Genomic DNA, 19,564 nt, shown 5'->3' on the forward strand with positions numbered 1-19,564 from the left:
ATAATATTACCTCTGTAGGCCTCTAAAATAGCCTATATAAAAAAGAACACATAGGCTATGTAAACCTCAACATTTTATGAAGGCCCTTGGATCTTCGGGAGTGACTGGCTCTGAAGTCCCTCCAGGAATTCCCTCAGCCAAAAATGCTGCTGCACTGCTAGACACTGGATGCTTTAGTTATTTAATATGTCAAATGTTTGTAAAGTCAGGTAGCCTACACCCATGATATGCTCAAACCTTACTTGATTGAATTATGTTTTTATATGTAATTTTCAGCTGCTGCCCCTACATGAAAATTAAAATTAGGTTGAATAACATACTGTTCTTCCAGTTTCACCTCTGATATTATAACAGTTGGGTAAGTTACTTGTATTACTAACTACAAATGACATCTTTAACAGTGTAATTAGATGAATGTAATAATGACTATCTTTAGAAAGCATTGGTCTACTTATTACTAAATCCCATATCAACCTCAACCATTTGAACAATACAAGGAGAGACAAGAAACTGCACTTTTAATGCTTTCAAATAAACAATATACAATTGCATGAATTATTCTTGAATTTACCAAAGTGTGTAGAGGGAGGTTACATTAAAAATATACCTTTTAAAAATGTATGTTAAATATGCAGAATTGTTCTATAGTCTAATGCAATTACATCAGATTTTACTTTAAATTACAGAAGAATTAAGAGTAATCCCTTTAATTAAATTACAGTATTAATGTTCTAATACTGTAAAATTACAGTAATAATGTCCGTACTGGTGAGAAATATGAAGACCTCTTTTTGTCTGGCGCTGTTGCCATGGTGACTAATAATATATGCGCTCCATTGATAATGGCTTTTTATAGTTGTGGTGCACGTGCTTAACTCAGAGTAGGTCAACTCAGAGTTGATTGAACTAACTAATTTCAGCTGTTCTGTAACCGAAAACTCAGAGTTTCCCATCTCAGGGTAAGTCAACTCAGAGTTCAAGTTTTAACTCAGAGTTGGTTGAATCTCCTTTCTGAAACAGGCCCCTGGACTGTCGCTGCCCAGAGTGAAGCACAGGGGTGGATCAGTGATGTTTGGGCTGCAATATCATGGCATTCCCTACTGTGCTTGATGGGCACTGCCAAGGACTACCGAACCATTCTGGAGGGTCATGTGCACCTAATGGTTCAAACATTGTACCCTGAAGGGGGTATCAGCATGATAATACGAAGTTGAACATCTCCCATGGCCTGCACAGTCACCAGATCTAAATATTTTGATCCACTTTGGGATAATTTGGAGGAGCAAGTCAGAAAACGTTTCCCGCAGCAGCATCACATAGTGACCTGGACACTGTTCTGAAAGAGGAATGGCTCAGAATCACTCTGGCCACTGTGAAGGACTTGTATCTTGTATCAAAAGGAGGCTAAACACCATACTAATAATAAATTATTGTAGACTAGAACGAGGCATTTCAGTTTCATTGTCCAACCCGTGTTTGTGTGTGTGTATGTGTATATATATACAGTGAGGAAAATAAGTATTTGAACACCCTGCTATTTTGCAAGTTCTCCCACTTAGAAATCATGGAGGGGTCTGAAATTGTCATCGTAGGTGCATGTCCACTGTGAGAGACATAATCTAAAAAAAAAACCCCAGAAATCACAATGTATGATTTTTTAACTATTTATTTGTATGATACAGCAGCAAATAAGTATTTGAACACCTGAGAAAATCAATGTTAATATTTGGTACAGTAGCCTTTGTTTGCAATTACAGAGGTCAAACATTTCCTGTAGATTTTCACCAGGTTTGCACACACTGCAGGAGGGATTTTGGCCCACTCCTCCACACAGATCTTCTCTAGATCAGTCAGGTTTCTGGGCTGTCGCTGAGAAACACGGAGTTTGAGCTCCCTCCAAAGATTCTCTATTGGGTTTAGGTCTGGAGACTGGCTAGGCCACGCCAGAACCTTGATATGCTTCTTACAGAGCCACTCCTTGATTATGTGCTTCGGGTCATTGTCATGTTGGAAGACCCAGCCTCGACCCATCTTCAATGCTCTAACTGAGGGAAGGAGGTTGTTCCCCAAAATCTCGCAATACATGGCCCCGGTGATCCTCTCCTTAATGCAGTGCAGTCACCCTGTCCCATGTGCAGAAAAACACCCCCAAAGCATGATGCTACCACCCCCATGCTTCACAGTAGGGATGGTGTTCTTGGGATGGTACTCATCATTCTTCTTCCTCCAAACACGTTTAGTGGAATTATGACCAAAAAGTTCTATTTTGGTCTCATCTGACCACATGACTTTCTCCCATGACTCCTCTGGATCATCCAAATGGTCATTGGCAAACTTAAGACGGGCCTTGACGTGCTGGTTTAAGCAGGGGAACCTTCCGTGCCATGCATGATTTCAAACCATGACGTCTTAGCGTATTACCAACAGTAACCTTGGAAACGGTGGTCCCAGCTCTTTTCAGGTCATTGACCAGCTCCTCCCGTGTTGTTCTGGGCTGATTTCTCACCTTTCTTAGGATCATTGAGACCCCACGAGGTGAGATCTTGCATGGAGCCCCAGTCCGAGGGAGATTGACAGTCATGTTTAGCTTCTTCCATTTTCTAATGATTGCTCCAACAGTGGACCTTTTTTTCACCAAGCTGCTTGGCAATTTCCCCGTAGCCCTTTCCAGCCTTGTGGAGGTGTACAATTTTGTCTCTAGTGTCTTTGGACAGCTCTTTGGTCTTGGCCATGTTAGTAGTTGGATTCTTACTGATTGTATGGGGTGGACAGGTGTCTTTATGCAGCTAACGACCTCAAACAGGTGCATCTAATTTAGGATAATAAATGGAGTGGAGGTGGACATTTTAAAGGCAGACTAACAGGTCTTTGAGGGTCAGAATTCTAGCTGATAGACAGGTGTTCAAATACTTATTTGCAGCTGTATCATACAAATAAATAGTTAAAAAATCATATATTGTGATTTCTGGATTTTTTTTTTTTAGATTATGTCTCTCACAGTGGACATGCACCTATGATGACAATTTCAGACCCCTCCATGATTTCCAAGTGGGAGGACTTGCAAAATAGCAGGGTGTTCAAATACTTATTTTCCTCACTGTATATATATATATATATATATATATATATAACCTCTGAAGAATCATATGGCTGGAGCCTATCCCATCCCAGTATCCATATGTACATATGAAACCTACTGTATATTTGTACTTAACATAAAAAAAGACAAAGAATTAAAAAGACAGTGGTTTCTTTATTTGCAAATTAATCACAAAAATATTGGCTACCAACAATAAAAAATATTAACAACAGTAGGTTTGATTGTACAGTCCAGATGATTATTTCCTTACAGTTATTTTATTCTACCTATTGATACCCTACATTATGATACAGAAAGCACAATATTGGCAGTGTGAAGGTCATTGGGACCCTCTGCACGTCTGTGAGTGTGTCGATGTATAAAAAAAAATTATAACTAGTTCATTCATATTTTATAATTTCTCTGTTCCATTCATTAAAAAACAAACAAAAAAAACAGGTTCTGTACACTCTGACAGAAATTTTATTTAAACATAATTTGTGCTTGGTGCAAAACATCCCATTTTACCAGGAAACACGATATTGCATTATTAGACGTCAGTTGTGGGTTTGGGAGCAGAAATACTAAATGATATAGAGAAAATGAACGTTTACGTGTGTGTGATTATGAAGAATACGAAAGCAGCATGTAAGGTGCATGATTCTGTACCGCGGACAGTTGTAAACTACTTATATTTTAACCAAGACCCAGTAAAACTATCTGTAAAAGCTACTGGTAATACAAAAAAGCTCTGTGGACCCAAACGTCTTCCTGTGGACTGTTGCAAAACCTTTGTGGGAAGTGATATCCTGGCATTGTACGCTTTTCCACTCCTTGGTCAACAACACAAATATTGTGCTTCTCAAGCATCATACTTTGAGGTCAATGAAGAAATTGAAGGGTTGTACAAATAAGATCTATATTATAGAAAATAAACGCTCTGAGATACTGTCACTTCTCCAACTGTAATATTGCCAGACCCCTTCCATCCTAAAGCAGGGAATATCAGGGGGGATTTCTCATCAAACATTGTACTTTTTGGCGCCTTTTCATCATGAAATACTTGACCGAAGGATGCACTTGAATCGGAACGCCAAACGTCTATAGAGGCACACAGCTGTTAGAGGAGACTGATATAGTGAGTCTGATGTAATTGTGCATGGAAGTACGAATGAAAGTGCACAAAAACCTTTCAAAGACAAATAAAAAACAGAAGGGAGCAAAATTAAAACCAATTAATTTTATGTTATACATAAAATGAGATTTGGGTCCGTTCCATGACTTCTCATTTCGGCAGCAAGAGAAATGAAATCCATTAGCGCAGTGGTTTAATTCAGCCCCAGGGACTGGGTTAAGGGGCTTTGTGGAGCTTTCCATGGATCGCCATGCCTGCCACTGAAAAGGCATCGTGTCTATTATATAGCATCCTAATTCCTTGCTTACATTCATGGGTGTAATTCCTACGGTTCAGTAGCAGTCAACAGTTCCTACAGAACACAAGTCATATAAAATGGCCTTTTAAAATGGTCTCTTGGCAGAGGATATACATTCCAGGACACATTCTGATGACAACCCTGAATGAAAAGTGATTAGATGTTGTGATATGCTAAAACAATCACATAAAAAAAGAAAAAAAGAAAAATGGGTAAAACATTCATTAAAAAAAAAAAGATTAAAAAATACAGGTGATAAAAGATTACTGGCGGGCGGGTTTTATGAATCACTATTAAAACGGCAATACCCTTACTTAATGCTCCGGTGAGATTTGTGATATAATGCTAAAATAACACATGGGTCCAGTTCTCACAGGGACATTCATCATTCGAATTACGATTAAAAAGATCCACCCCTCGAGGGCGATCAAAACACATCAAGCTTGTATACTTTAGTGAATTTAACCGTAATTGGCTTGATAAAGTTGCATTAAGGCAGTTACTGCACATATAACGGGCCAACAACATACCCAAATTTTTTACAGTTTCATATTTACAGTCACATTGATTATGGATGTAGCTTATCTGTGTTTTAGTACCACAATTTATCACGCATTATTAAGCTGTCCTGTGGATTCGCAACTAATAGCCATAAATACATTGTAATGAAATTTCACCTTTAAATGTCACATTTTAAGCCCGGAGGGTGCAGCTGTAACGAATGGGCTCAATATCCATGAAATAAAAAAAACGTTTAAAACAGAAGAATGAAACTACAAGGCGAACAGCCTTGTGTTGTGCAACACAACACATGAAATGAGTGTTAAAATAAGATTTAACCAAGAAAACAAAGAAAGTCTGACTTTAAGGTACCACCCTGGCACTTATTTATCTGTTGTGGACTTGTGTGTGTCCTACAGCTCTGTCAAAAGAGATATGTGCCTCCTCTCCCATATTGCATGTCCATTTGTTCTGACACTACGTCTCTCTGGTACTTCAACACACCAGAGAAGTAGAATGTCTTTTGGAAGCCTCCCGTTGTGATCCCATGTTCGAGACGAGATTTGTGGCAGGTGTACCTCAAGGCTATATCCTGGGCACATCACTGTTCTCCAAAACGGAACAGAGCCACTAGCGCATCCAAGCCCATCTTTCTTTACCGCTCCGTCGTGTCCTCTAGAAGCTCAGTTCTGAAGGTCATCGAAGCCGCTGAAGAAGGTCATCGAAGCCGCTGAAGAAGACTTGACCGACCGTGGCCGGCGGCTGACAGGGGTGGACAAGAGGGCAAGTCCCCTTAAGAGCAGAAGGAGGGGTGTCCGAGTCTGACCAGTGTGTCCCCACCCCCCTCCTCAGGTTACCTGCTTTGGAGTAGCTCCTCCCTCAGCCAGCTAGGCAACGGCTGGCCCATTTTGTACAGCAGCTTGGAGAGCTCAATGTTGTGCTCATGGTAATACTCTCTCAGGAAGGTCCGAGACTGTGGAGGAAGAGGATGGGGTCAGTTTCTCTACCAACATGTAATGTACATGTCATGCTAAAGCTATGTGTGGGCTTTTTTATTGTGTCTAGCATGAAAGGTCAATAGACATACATGCATATATACACACACATACATGTGTGCATGTCTGTTATCATTTTTACTTTTAGATTAGCTATGCCATTATCTGACACTCAGTTAAAATTAATCTTTAAAAACACTAATCATTTAATACATTTTAAAAAAATGTAATCTTTGGCAAATGTCAAAATAAAAATCAATTTGAACACTTTAGTACATTATAATGTTGTGATGTCAAAATGCACTTATTTTTTCGAACATTATTTTGAGTTATTAGTTAGTGTTTTATTATACATTTATTTAGCCTAAACAGATTAGAATTTCAATCACAGCCATTTATCAGCAATCATATGGAAATCAATACTGGACTTTTATATCGGACAGATTTTGTAATCACAAATCATTTACTGACCACATGAATACATATTGAACACATACTGATAGATTAATATTGCACACTATTTTATTTTTGACTTTTGTCACTTTTGACAGGAACAATATAGAGTGGAGAGGAAATGATGGTGTAAATGTGAAATGAGCAGGAACTGATTTTCATTCAAACATCATCATAATCTACTCTTAAAATGGCTTATTATACCCTCATGCTAAACAGCTAAATATTTTTGACTGGATATTAGACCAAACGCCTCTAGCCTAGAAAAGGTCATGAACCTTTAGCCACTGCTGTGTGTGTGTGTGTGTGTGTGTGTGTGTGTGTGTGTGTTAAATAACAGCACAAATGAAAGCTCTTTTTTTCCAGGAGTGCTGCTGCTGCGACTGCGTCTGCAAAGCCACGACACATCAGCCTGTTCTTTCACCCCTCATTAACTTTGATGTGTCTGCCAAGAAGTCTCAAGGTAACATCAAGGTCTTCGGCATTCGCCTGAGCCTCTCTTTATCATACTCTGTTAAAAGATACTAACTGAAGCTGGGCCCTTCTAGAAAATACACCAGTCTGAATGACCCTGAAGTAATGAGAAAGGAATTCAGTGGCTGCAAATAGTCTTACTGAAAGCTAAAAATTTGTATTGAAACATCATTCAAAATTAATTTAATTTCTGTAATGTGACATTTCTGAATAAAATGGAATATTCAACAGGAAATAATGTAGGGCAAGATTTTAATTATCTGGATTTAACTGGATTTTAGATGTTAATCTATAGGATTGTATTGGTTATTATTCTTTATTTTAAAATCTGATTTGAACATTTAGACAACTGGGTTGATAAGTTTAAATTTTTTATTTTATTAATACTTTTATTCAGCAAGGACACAAAAAATTAGTAAAGGAATTAGCATTTTTAAAGTTACAAAAGATTTCTATTTCAAATAAATGCTGTTTTTTGTAAACCTTTCATCCATCTAAGAATCCTGAAAAAAGGTATCAAAGGCTTCTCCATAAAAATATTAAGCAGCTGTTTTCAACATTGATAATAATAAATGTTTCTTGAGCACCAAATCAGCATATTAGAATGATTTCTAAAGGACCATGTGACTGAAGACTGGAGTAATGATGCTTTACCATCACAGGAATAAATTACATATTTCAAATATATTCAAATAGACAAACAGTTATTTTAAAATGGCAATAATATTTCACTATATTTCTGTTTTCATTGTAATTTTGATAAAATACATGCAGCCTTGGTGAACATAAGAGACGACTTATAAAAAAAACTAAAAAAAAAACTTCTAATCGACCCCAAACTTTTGTACAGTAGTATATTTAAAAAAAATCATGTTTCATGCAATTTTTGCTATTGATATATTAAACAACTAAAGAGATTAGAGTAAAATATGCCAAAACATGTTTGTCACCTGTATGAACAAGCTTCTTTCTCTTTGCAATGTCAATCATACCCGAAAAAGACTGGATTTAAAAAACAAAAAAACAAAACAGGAATATGAACTAGAATCATAATCTCACATCAATGTCCATGTCAGGATATCTTCTGCCCTTACTCTTCCCCAGGCATTTGGTCTTCCCTCCATCTAGCAGCTGACACCAGAAGCCCTTCTTCGGGTCGAACCTGCAGCAAGAAAGAAGGGACAAAATGGAGGACAGGCAGCTAAAAACGGCAATGTTTCAACATCAGCCTAATCAGAAGGGAACATAACAGACAGATGGAGCACAGCAAGGCCTCCAGAGAGGCTGCCACAGGACAAACCATCTTTACTGTCCAGTGGGAGATGTGGCTGGCAGATGTTACTGCTTATGAGATTATGTGATACAGCATGAGAAGACAGAGGACAGATAGAGAGAGAAAGAGAGACAAGTGGTAGGGGTGGAGTGAAAAGAAAGAGTGTACATGAGGTGGTAGAGAAGGCTGGGAATTAACAAGCGCTCTTGTGATCCTGTCAGACTAATGGGATCCATCAAGATGAGGAGACTACTGTGAAACACTTCAAAGCAGCTCCAAACAAAACACTTCAGGTGCTCAATAATGTACAGCATATTAATGACTCTTAATTGTCAATCATAAAAGAGAAATGAGAAACTTAGAGCTTTTGAGGACAAGCTTCTTACGCAAGGATCTTGTGGTAGTTGAGCGTGTTTGTCAGGCCTAGAAACTTCTGGATTTTGTCCATCACTGAAGCTGGTTCTGTCCTCAGCATCTGTCCATCCAGGACCAGGATCTGAGAAGAAAGAAACAGGTTAATGTAAGTCATAGAAATATTCTAAAAAGCACAACGTACTGATGGACATACGTGCATTTAGCACAATACCTGACTGGGGTGATAGTGTGTGAGCCAACGCTGAAGATGTGTGGCGTAAAGTCCGGGCAACAGACATCGGCTCTGCAGGACCCTCAGTTTGATGGGCGCGTCCCGGCCAGCAGTGATGACATCATGGAATGTATATTTCTGAGCCACAGGATCATCATGGGCCCTCTGGTGCTGGAAAACAGCAACAACAGCAATGAATATATTTTATATTCATAATACAAATATAGTGCTGTGGAAAAGAAAGTACACCCCATGAACGTTTTTTTTTTTGTTGCACAAATAGAATTAATATCATATGTCCATATAGAACAAACCCAAAAAATCTCAAAATAAATCATGCATCTCAGAATGATACTGGATTTTACTTATCTGATGACAGTGTTTAATGAAAGGCAAAAACAGATTATTGTGTCAATACTAGCTATATCTATATACTGAATGTGTTAATGTTCTTAGACTTTTTCTCCAGTTATGGGCAGGAGAAAGATAAGAAGAGTTGAATTAAATGCCTGATTCAACTTATTGTGTAAAAAAAAATTATGTATAAAGCGGGACTTTTAATTATAAACAAGCTGGAAATTCAACTTTACTTTCATCTCGAAATGTCTATGCTTTACGACTTTCAGCTGCTCATTCAAAAAGGTGAGGGAGATAATATGCCCTCTTAAAGGGCACCTATTATGCAAAATTCACTTTTACATGGCGTTTGAACATAAATGTGTGTTGGCAGTGTGTGTACACAACCACCCTATAATGATACAAATACTTTTTTTTTTTAAATCCCCGGCCATAAATCATAAGCACTGTCTCAGAACAACCCATTCTCAGATTCAGGGCAATGTGACGTACTTTTGCACGAGCCCCTCCCCCCCACTGTTGATGGACACTGCAGTTTGAGCATAGACCAGCCCTGAGTGAGCTAAACACAGTCCGCCATTGTTTCGACGCCAGAGCAACTGTAGACAAGAATGTCTTCTAAAGTGATTGAGGTGTTTTGTTATAAGATGTAAGAATGAACATAGCAGTCTTCATTTGCTCTCCTTGTTACTCGAGGATGGATCAGTACAACTGTTTGTGATCCAGCTTAAAGTCTCCGGATTGATAGGCCTAACGTAAGTGAGAGCACGCACTTTATGACAGCTCATCGGGTCGTTTTACGGATATAAAGTTTACCAGTTTATTAAGCACCCACTGAAAAGGTGTGTATATGCTTGTTTACTGTTAGTTGTAACGAGTGTTTTGTGTACTTCGCTGTAACTTATATGTTGATGATAATGAGAGGGAGATTTTATAGATAAGACTTTAATGCGCACTTCTTATACTGTGTTTATTCAGCTCTTACAGTGATTTTCTGGAGTAAAACTAACGTTCACCTTTTGTGTGATGTACAATAAACTACATTTTTGGCCATCATTCGGACGCAGTCCGCTACAACAAGCTTGTACTAATAGTGGATAAAAGCAAGATGAAAAATAAGTTATAACCATAATTAAAATAAACTATACCAGTTCTATCTCCATACAGCATATATTCTCTGACTCTGTAGGCATTATTGTCCGACTCCGGGTCGAAATGAACACCGCAACTGAGAGTTTCTGTTCAGATATTATCAGATGAGATTGTCCTGCCACTGAGCGCGAGCTCGTAAGGCTCCGCCCTCTGTGCCGGCAGCAGCAGCTCATTTGCATTTAAAGGGATAAACACTAAAACGGTGTGTTTTTCTGAGCCCCAAAAAGTAACAATTTAAACATGCTGTAAAAATTATCTGTTGGGTATTTTGAGCTAAAACTTCACATACACACTCTGGGGACAACAGAGACTTATTTTACATCTTATGAAAAGGGGCATAATAGGTGCCCTTTAAGTACCAACCATCTACACATTACAAAATAAAAAAACATAAAATAATCATTGTCATAACCCATCAACAATAGATCATATAAAATACATAAATGTACGGTAGTCATTGCTTTTTTAAGGACCCTGTATTTTTCCTGTATTAGGATTTTACCAGTGTTAATAGATAAAAGGCAGTGTAATTTAACAAATGACACTTAATGTAATGTACATTTTGTAATGATTTCTAGCAACAGATTGTCATCATAACGGCAACTAAGAATAACAAATCATAATGTGAAGCATCAGTAACATCGTTGAAGCTGAAGTGGATATTTCAACATGACAATGAATCAAAGCATGCAATCAAATCTGCTGCAAAAACAGCTTACCGTGTCTAACATTACAGGTGGACTTCTGGGAAAAAATTAATAAGCTACACATGTGTAAAATATGGGCTCTGTAGGACCCAGCAGAATGATGCCATTTACAATCATCTCCGAATAACATATTTTTCCATTTTCTGCAGATCTAATCTACTGTCCAGAGCAGGCATCATGGCCATGGCTAACCCTGGATGACACATGAGCAGTTAGATACAGACCTGATACCAGGAATAGGCTCTGTCAGCTGGGTTGATAAGAATGGTGATGATTTTGGCTTTGGGCAGAAGAGCAGCAGCTCGCCGGGCCGCGACCTCAGAGTCAAAGTAGTTGGCACTTTTCTCGAAGTAGAAATCTGAGCTAGTGTTGGAGGGTAGAGGGAAATACTCCATGTACCTATCATTACAAACAAACAATTAACATTTCATCTCATCCTTCCCTCAGGTCATTTTGACCTGAAACTCATTTTTTATTTTTAAAGTTAAGTGTTCATCGGAGGGGTTCAAGACCTTGAACCACAAATACACACACAAATTTGACTGGATTCGAGGTGGTTTATGTGGTTGTAATAGAAAAAGTAACAAATCCTTCCTTCAGGGTCAATTTGATCCCCTTAGGAATGAATGGAATGCGAGTAATGCTTCAGTACACATAGAAAAACCTAAAAAAATGCTCAAAATGTTATAATGTCTACATGTGTATGTGAATGCATACTGAAGAGAGAAACTCAAGAACTGATTTAGGACCCAGCGGAACAGCTAATTTGCTCCATTTAGAGCTATAAGGCCATCTAGTGGCAAGAATCATGAAAAATAAAAAGAAATTCCACAAGAGGTCGGCAGAGACACCCAAATTAAGCCAATGTGAGATATTTTGAGCTGGTTATTGCATGTATTGGAGTTATTTTGAATTTAAGTTGAAAGAATGTGAGAAATGTGCTTAAATTATATTATTTATAGATAAAATCTAGTAATTTAAAGGTACATAAAAAAAATGAAAATTATAATAATAATAAAAAAATCCCCCAAAAACTGCATAATAAAAAAATAAAAAATAAAAAAATAAAAAAATTAAATATATATATATATATATATATATATATATATATATATATATATATATATATATATTTATTGTCAAAGATTAAAAAATAATAATAATAATTAAAAAAATTATAATTTTAGGGCTTCGGGTCATTTTGACCCATGAGGGAAGGATTTGTTACAGAATACAAGGAGAGGATTTAGTAAACACTTCTGAAGGAAACCAGATGGGAGAGACATGTCAGCACCTGTAAAAAAAATGTTTTAATTATTGCGGCACCATTGTTTTTCTCTGTTTGGTGAAATTAATCTCCCTCTTTATAATCAGCATTGTTTTCGTCTCTTGTTTTTGCGAACAAACCACCACATGAACCATCAACTACCATCCTTTTTCCACAAACTGATTAAAGAGAAAAAGAAAGGAAGAGAGAGAGAGAGAGAGAGAGAGAGAGAGAGAGAGAGAGAGAGAGAGAGAGAGAGAGAGAGAGAGAGAGAGAGAGAGAGCACTAGATGTACATCAGACACCTGCTTTCTATTAGTTATATTTCAGACTACTGAAAGGAAAAGAAAAAGCTGGTAGTCAAGGCGGTGCTGTGTTTTGAAATGACCCATAACACTTTCCTCTCATGGGAACATTAGCCTTCATGTCTCCTAATACTCTTAACTTCAAAGCATGCCAGACCTTTGCAATCGATATACTTCACAGCAGTTTATAAGAGCTATTTACTATAAAGAACCCATGAAAACATGTGGTTGTCTTGCCTGTGTTGATGTACATGAGGAAGGGAAAACAAGAAGCAAGGGTGCAGCAAAAATGAGTCGGTTTAGGGGGAGGGGGACCTTCTCATTCTAGAAAGCACTTGACTGGACACAGTTGTGGATACGCCCATGAGTGCAATATGTCATTATTTAAAATGAATCATTTAGGTCAAACATGTCAAGGCATGTTCACACCAAGAATGGTGGAAAAGCTGTAAAAAAAATATATTCTGAAAGTAATTCCATCGATATCGTTCCTTAGGTCCTGTTTACACCTAGTATTAAGATGCGTTTTAGTCGATCAGATCACAAGTGGACGAGGTTCTTCCAGAGGTATCCAGAGGTTCATGTGGTCGAACAACCACAAAAGACCGCCTACTCTCCGCCTACTGACCTAATGTGTAAACATTATGGGAAGCGCGCTAGCCAGACAAGGTTTAAACTTTGTCGGCTGGAGACCCGAGTTTGGTTTGAAAAACATACCAATGTTCTCTCACCATTCCGGTTTTCTAACACACACTTAGAGCAGAAAAGAAAGCTGCTGCTCTCCGTCTGTTTTTCTGTCGTTCCCGGTCGCATTCATATTTAAATTGCGCGAGCTTATTTTGTCCATTAGATCGAAAGATCTGAAAAAGCCCATACATTTACTCGCCCATAAACCCTTCCCTCTAAGAAGTCAGGACACAAGTAGTTGTAAGTGGACAAAGGAGATGGATTAAAACACCAGGTCACATCCGATTGACCAAAACGCATCTTAATACCAGGTCTAAACAGGGCTTCTGTGTCGTTATCTTTATAGTTGTGGTGTGGACTTCCCTATTCTCATAGAATTAGGAAAGATTAATAAAACTTTATAGTTATAGTCAGCATTATAGTTATCATCCTTGGTGTGAACAGGCCTTCAATCTCCTAAACATTTACTTAGTCAACTTTTACATGTACACTAGCATATAGACAACCTCATACTTAACACCAGATATGGACTATAAGACACAAAACTAAGTTTTTTATTTTATTTCATGGAGCCTTTAAATCATGCATGATCCTGAAGAGACTGCAGCCATAAAAGTATGGCGGGAATGTTTATGTTCAAAATATCACCACATACCAGTCAATGCCTTTGTGGTAGTTTCGGCCGTTGAAGAACTGGATTTCTTCAAAGGTCTCCTTACTGGGGTAGTTACTGGTCAAATCGGAATGCATGCCCAGAAACAGATAGAGAGCGGTAGTTCCTGAACAACACACAAGACAGCAGTGAGTGAACAGGTCTACTGTCACATGATCAGGTTTTACACGCACTCATTAAAGCAAAACATTCTCACATTCACATCAGTTTTTTTTATACAATGTTTCACTCAAATTGTTATATTGATTATATAATTTGTAAAAAAAAAAAGAAGTCTTGACTTGTGGTCTCAGACTTTTGTGTGACTTCACTGTGTCTCATTCTGTTATTGAGCTACATGTTCATATGTAGTATAAACCCAGAGTTAAATTGGGCAAAAGGCAGGAAATGTCTTGTGTAAGATGTGATAATAAAGGTTCACTGAAATGATGCTGTTTACTAAATAGACAAGTCTGAGAAGAAGTAATAACAGTACAAAAAAGAATAATAACTGAACAAATAAAACTAAGTCACTCTAAGGCCCAACCCCCTAATCTAAATTTTATTGAGAGGATTAACACAGCCATTTTACTACCCACTCTAAGAGTGGGCTATTGCTCCCTGAAGACGTCTTTAGAAGTTTAATTAGTCAACGCTGTAAAACTCAAATTCACATTTACTGAGGAGCAGCCAGGGTTGCAGTAGAAAAGCTATGAGCCTGTACAGGGTAAAAACCCATATACACACACAGAGATATAAGTACATATCATATAATTTAGTAACCAAAAATGAAACATAATGGTTGTTTGTTTATTGAAAAAAATTATTTATAACATAATATTCTTTATATAATCTATATCTATATAATTTGATCATATCAAATATTGATAATCTTAAAATGGCCAAATATTGAATCACCATCACTGGTAACCTTTTGGTAACCAAAATAATAGTAAAAAAAAAAAAAAAAAAAAAAAAAAAAAAAAAAAAGTTTTACAATAACAAAAATGAGGGATGTCCCAAGCCGATCTCAAGGATCGGTATCGGCCGATTAAGCATTGTTTTAACCGATCGGTATCGTCAGCTGTCACGCAGGTGTCGTGCAGTAGGTGGCGGTATGCACCGTCATTAAACTATTCCTCCAGAGTGCAGTCTGGACCCAATCTCACTGCTTTATTATATAGCAAATCTTGAAGCTTGAAGCCTGAGCATGCCTGTGGCTTCGTGTGCAATTTTGTGAATGATTTGGCCGCATTTCAGAAATATTGAGAGCTAACTCTAGAATCGTATCCATGGAATCCAATTTTAGTTTGGATCTATAGGCGGATCTTTTGTGACGTCATTGTTTATGTTTGTCGCGTTGCATCATGGGAATCGTGTGGCAGGAAACACCGCTAGATACCTCTAGATACCTGTAATTTGATTGTTTTGCACGTTTGGAGGAGGATTTAGAGAAGAAGATGGTTCACTCTTGCTGTGTGGTCGAGTACGGCTCGTTGGGGGCCTGATAAAAAGTTTTTTCGAATTCCCTCCGAAAAGGATCGCGAAAAACGAAAGAAATGGTTGCGTGCAATTAGGCGATTGAACCTGGACGCTCCGAAGAAAGCCTGGATTCTTGCAGCTAACGTTACTGATCGAGTTTGTGAGGCTCATTTTGTTCATGGTAGGCCTAAGTCTTAGTGACTATGTATTTATAGAAGATTGAATAAAAAAAATAATAAAACTGAGTCAAATCAACCGAGTCATATGTTTTCGCGTTCTGATTCAGGTGTCCCAAACCGCGATCCACAGCACCCAGACTATGTTCCTCACATCAAAATGGGCTATTCTGGATCGCAAAACTTAAAAGCAAAAGAAAAGGCTGTTCTAACCTCTGCTTTTAGCACGATCACTGCTTTCTGTTTGGCAGAAAAGATCGGCCCAACTTTTCGAAAAAACAAAATAATCATAGGCCTCCAGACTTTTGAAAGCGTTTAATCTTTCATGAGTGAAGGGTCCAGGGGTTTCTATTAAATAAGAATAAATGTCTCCCCAGCAGATTGCTGGCCAAGACACGGGCAAGTCTGACCAACGTTTTTTGTCATCCCAGATCTCATATGGGCTTTGAATAACTTCGATTTTGTCACCAATACAAATTTTGAGCTTCTATCCAAACCTCCTCCGGTCTTCAGATGTTAAAGTGCTTATATATTGTGGATTTCGCCCGCTAACTCTCTTGAAAATGCTCGTCGCGTCTTTAATGCCCGCAATACTGTTTGTTTTGTTGCCACACAACCACTCGCGCATGCGTACAAAGATGCCAACAAAGATCCTCCTATTGGCTAATGTTTTATTGTTTACAAAAGAACGTTTGGCGACGGCACCTCCGGGTTCTTCAGGCTGAATTTAGCTGTTTTATACAGTCATGGCCTAATGGTTAGAGAGTCAGACTGGTAACCCGTAAGTTTGCGGGTTCAATTCTCAATAACGGCACCTAGTCCCCAATCGCTCCCCGGGCGCCACAGCAAAATAGCTGTGTGTGTCCACGGTTTGCAGTGTGTGTGTCCACTACTCGCTACTCCTAATGTGTATGGACTAAAGTGTATGGGTTATGCAGAGGACAAATTCTAAGTATGGGTTTACCATACTTGGCTTTCACATGTTACTTTCACTTCACTACACAAGCGCTTCATTCATTTGGCTTAATATTCCCAACAGGATCGGTGGATCAGAACAAACGATAATTCACTGTATTTCAGCAAGACATCAGACAAACACAAACATAAGCGGCTGATTTTACATTTTAAAGCACAATGTTTTTTTAACAATATGATTTGTTGTCCAATGCTTCACTTGCATTACCTAGTGCTAATAAAATGTTTTCATGACAAACTCATGTTTTCTTTTTTTCCTCATAATAAAAATATTTGGCCCTATAAATTAATTCTGTAAGTTACAGCTTTAGAAGCTTACTATTTTATAGTAAATACATGTCAACTTAACCTGTAACATCAGGTATTAAAAATTCAATTATTTATGTATCCACCCCCTCATTGTGTGTTCGCGTGTTATCTGCTTATGTATGGGATGAAATTAGTTTCAATTATCAGCACTCATTGTATAGCCATATAGACGCATAACTAGCAAAAAAAAAAAAAAAAAAATTCACTAAGAAGGTGAGTAAAATAGACCTTTATTGTGATTAATACTACAGTATTTATCAAGTGATGACTATAATTAACAACAAAACAAAAAAAACCTAAAAAGGGTATTCAGTAAAGTATATAGTTCTATTTTACAGTGATTCCTGTGGATTATATGATGAACAGATTAAATTTAGGCTTTTATTCACATATAAACTATATAATGAAATAAAGTGAATTCTCATCTCAAGATCCCAAGTTTGTGCTTATCCACTGATTCTGACAAAAATATGAAGAAGCCTAAATTAATGAAGTGCTGGTGTAAAATTACTGAGCCCTGCATGAGAAAATATCGTCTGCTATATCGCCCTATAGAAAATATCTCTCCGATGCACTCCAATGCCAGTACATTTCAGACCTGCTCACTAAAAGTGGCAATGATTTATCTGCTTTATCTGCTGGATAAATTATTAAATGCAATAGCTGAATCTCAAACAGTGGATCATTTATATCAGCAACACATCTCGTCATATCAAAGCATTAAGGCATTATATAACTTTGTGTAAAGCTGCTTTGAAACGATGTTTATAGCGAAAAGCGCTATAAAAATAAATTTGACTTAACTTCACTTGATATACAGTAGGTCTATATTGTCTATATTTTATATAAAAAATAATTAAGAAAAAAAATCCTCCCCATCCCTCCAGCACATCATGCCCTGCCTGTATATGTGTGTATATATATATATATATATGCATGTATGTATGTATGTATATATATATAATATGTATGTATGTATGTGTATATATATATATAATATTAGGGGTGTAACGATACGCGTATTCGTATCGAACCGTTCGGTACGAGGCTGTCGGTTCGGTTTTCGGTACGCATTACGTACTGAACGGTTCGTTGGACCATTTTTTCTGCCGACCAAGATAGATTTCGTTATTTCAAATGAAGGCGCGTCGCGGGTGGCAAGCGCGCTTCATAGAGGCTGGCGCGACCACAACATCAACTGGCAAATGCAATGTAAGGAACGAAACTGAGCTACTCTTATTGTGTTTGTGTGGACCGTTTATCAGTTTTGACCTGTGAAGCGGGACTCGCGAGCCCTATGCGCGAGCCTGATCAAGCAACACCACACAGCGCTAAGAGATCCAGACCAGTAAAGAAAGCATTTGAATTTCAAATGCTTTTTGAATTTGCCACAGCAGTAATAACATCGCTGCGAGATCTAGTGAGAAACATGCACATTTCTCTGTTATTAACGGATCAAACAGCGCTGACGTGGAAACCAGGAAGAAACATCGTGCCATGAATGAACTGGCCGGTGTCCACAGATCAGCAACATTCACCGTGGAATGGATTTGCTGTAGTAACACTAACTGCAAGGTATGAAAGTTTGTCAGGAATAGTGGGCTATAATGCTTTCAAGTAACATTACGTCTGTTTTATTTTGACATTATGAATACAATTGCTGCCCTCAAATGTTAATCTGAACTAAAATAAACCTTTGTTTATAACTAGCCTACTACTACAATATTACATTTCATTTTGTCCAAGGAGCTGTTTTGTTTTATATGCTCATAAGAAGAGTCAAGTATAGCTCCATTATTGCTCAGTAAAAAAAGCAACTAAATAAATAAATAAATCATACTTTATGATGTTAGTTTCATTAAATAAAATAATTAATTCAAGGAAATTTCTCTGCCATTTATTTATTTTTGCTGTAGCCTATGGAAAACGTACCGAACCGAACCGTACCGAACCGTGACACAAGTGTATTGTATCGAACCGAACCGTGAATTTTGTGAACCGTTACACCCCTATATAATATGTATGTATGTATGTATGTGTATATATATAATATGTATGTATGTATGTGTATATATATAATATGCATGTATGTATGTGTATATATATAATATGTATGTATGTATGTATGTATGTGTATATATATATATATATAATATGTCTGCATGTATGTATGTATGTATGTCTTTACATACAGAGTTCTTCTTGTTAGAATAATAAGTATACATTGGATTGATTTAAATAAGAGAACATATCTGGCGAACACAGCTAGATGGTGCAAGTGCACACACACACGTGTGGATGTGTAGCGAGCAGAAAACACTCACCAGTCTTCTGAGGTCCGATGATAAGCAGCTTGGGGAAACGGTCACAGGTCTTCTCCTTAGACCAGATGTCTTTATGTCTTTTGTCCTCACAGGGGTCCTGTAACGGTAAGAAATAAGCTGAAGTGAAATGGTACCCATATATCACTGAAATGAGCACCTTCACAATAAAAAACCCTCCAGCGAGTCTATCGTTGTGCCTCAATAACCAGCGGGAAATTATGAAGAAACCGGAGAAATTGTTCTCGTTCCAGCTAGCAAGAATATGAAAAACTTGGGAGTTTTACCAAATTACTCAGGGCAAGACGTAACCTATGTCTGAATATGCATACTTCCCTGCAAAAAAATATTAAGTCAGATTAGTAGGATGTCCAAAAGTTC

The 19,564-nt window shown here is 37.7% G+C and overlaps 1 protein-coding gene and 1 long non-coding RNA gene across 3 annotated transcripts in view; one reads left to right on the forward strand and one right to left on the reverse strand.

The window, feature by feature from the left end:
• Nucleotides 1–5,731: 5,731 nt before the first annotated feature.
• Nucleotides 5,732–19,564, reverse strand: part of ndst1b (N-deacetylase/N-sulfotransferase (heparan glucosaminyl) 1b) — an 87,791-nt gene continuing 73,958 nt past the window's right edge. For both annotated transcript variants that reach the window (XM_082140431.1, XM_082140432.1), the window contains exons 10-16: nucleotides 19,187–19,283; nucleotides 13,924–14,047; nucleotides 11,235–11,409; nucleotides 8,795–8,965; nucleotides 8,595–8,704; nucleotides 7,995–8,097; nucleotides 5,732–5,986 (exon numbers count right to left, since the gene is read on the reverse strand). In XM_082140431.1, coding sequence (XP_081996557.1) covers nucleotides 5,867–5,986; nucleotides 7,995–8,097; nucleotides 8,595–8,704; nucleotides 8,795–8,965; nucleotides 11,235–11,409; nucleotides 13,924–14,047; nucleotides 19,187–19,283 — 900 coding nt within the window. In that variant the 3' untranslated portion in view covers nucleotides 5,732–5,866. The remainder of the gene's footprint in view (nucleotides 5,987–7,994; nucleotides 8,098–8,594; nucleotides 8,705–8,794; nucleotides 8,966–11,234; nucleotides 11,410–13,923; nucleotides 14,048–19,186; nucleotides 19,284–19,564) is intronic.
• Nucleotides 12,163–13,910, forward strand: LOC309477263. The gene is made up of 2 exons (XR_014198592.1): nucleotides 12,163–13,018; nucleotides 13,053–13,910. It is a non-coding gene; the product is annotated as an uncharacterized lncRNA (long non-coding RNA).

This window comes from Leuciscus leuciscus, assembly GCF_965113295.1.
Source record: "Leuciscus leuciscus genome assembly, chromosome: 16".
Taxonomy (NCBI): domain Eukaryota; kingdom Metazoa; phylum Chordata; class Actinopteri; order Cypriniformes; family Leuciscidae; genus Leuciscus; species Leuciscus leuciscus.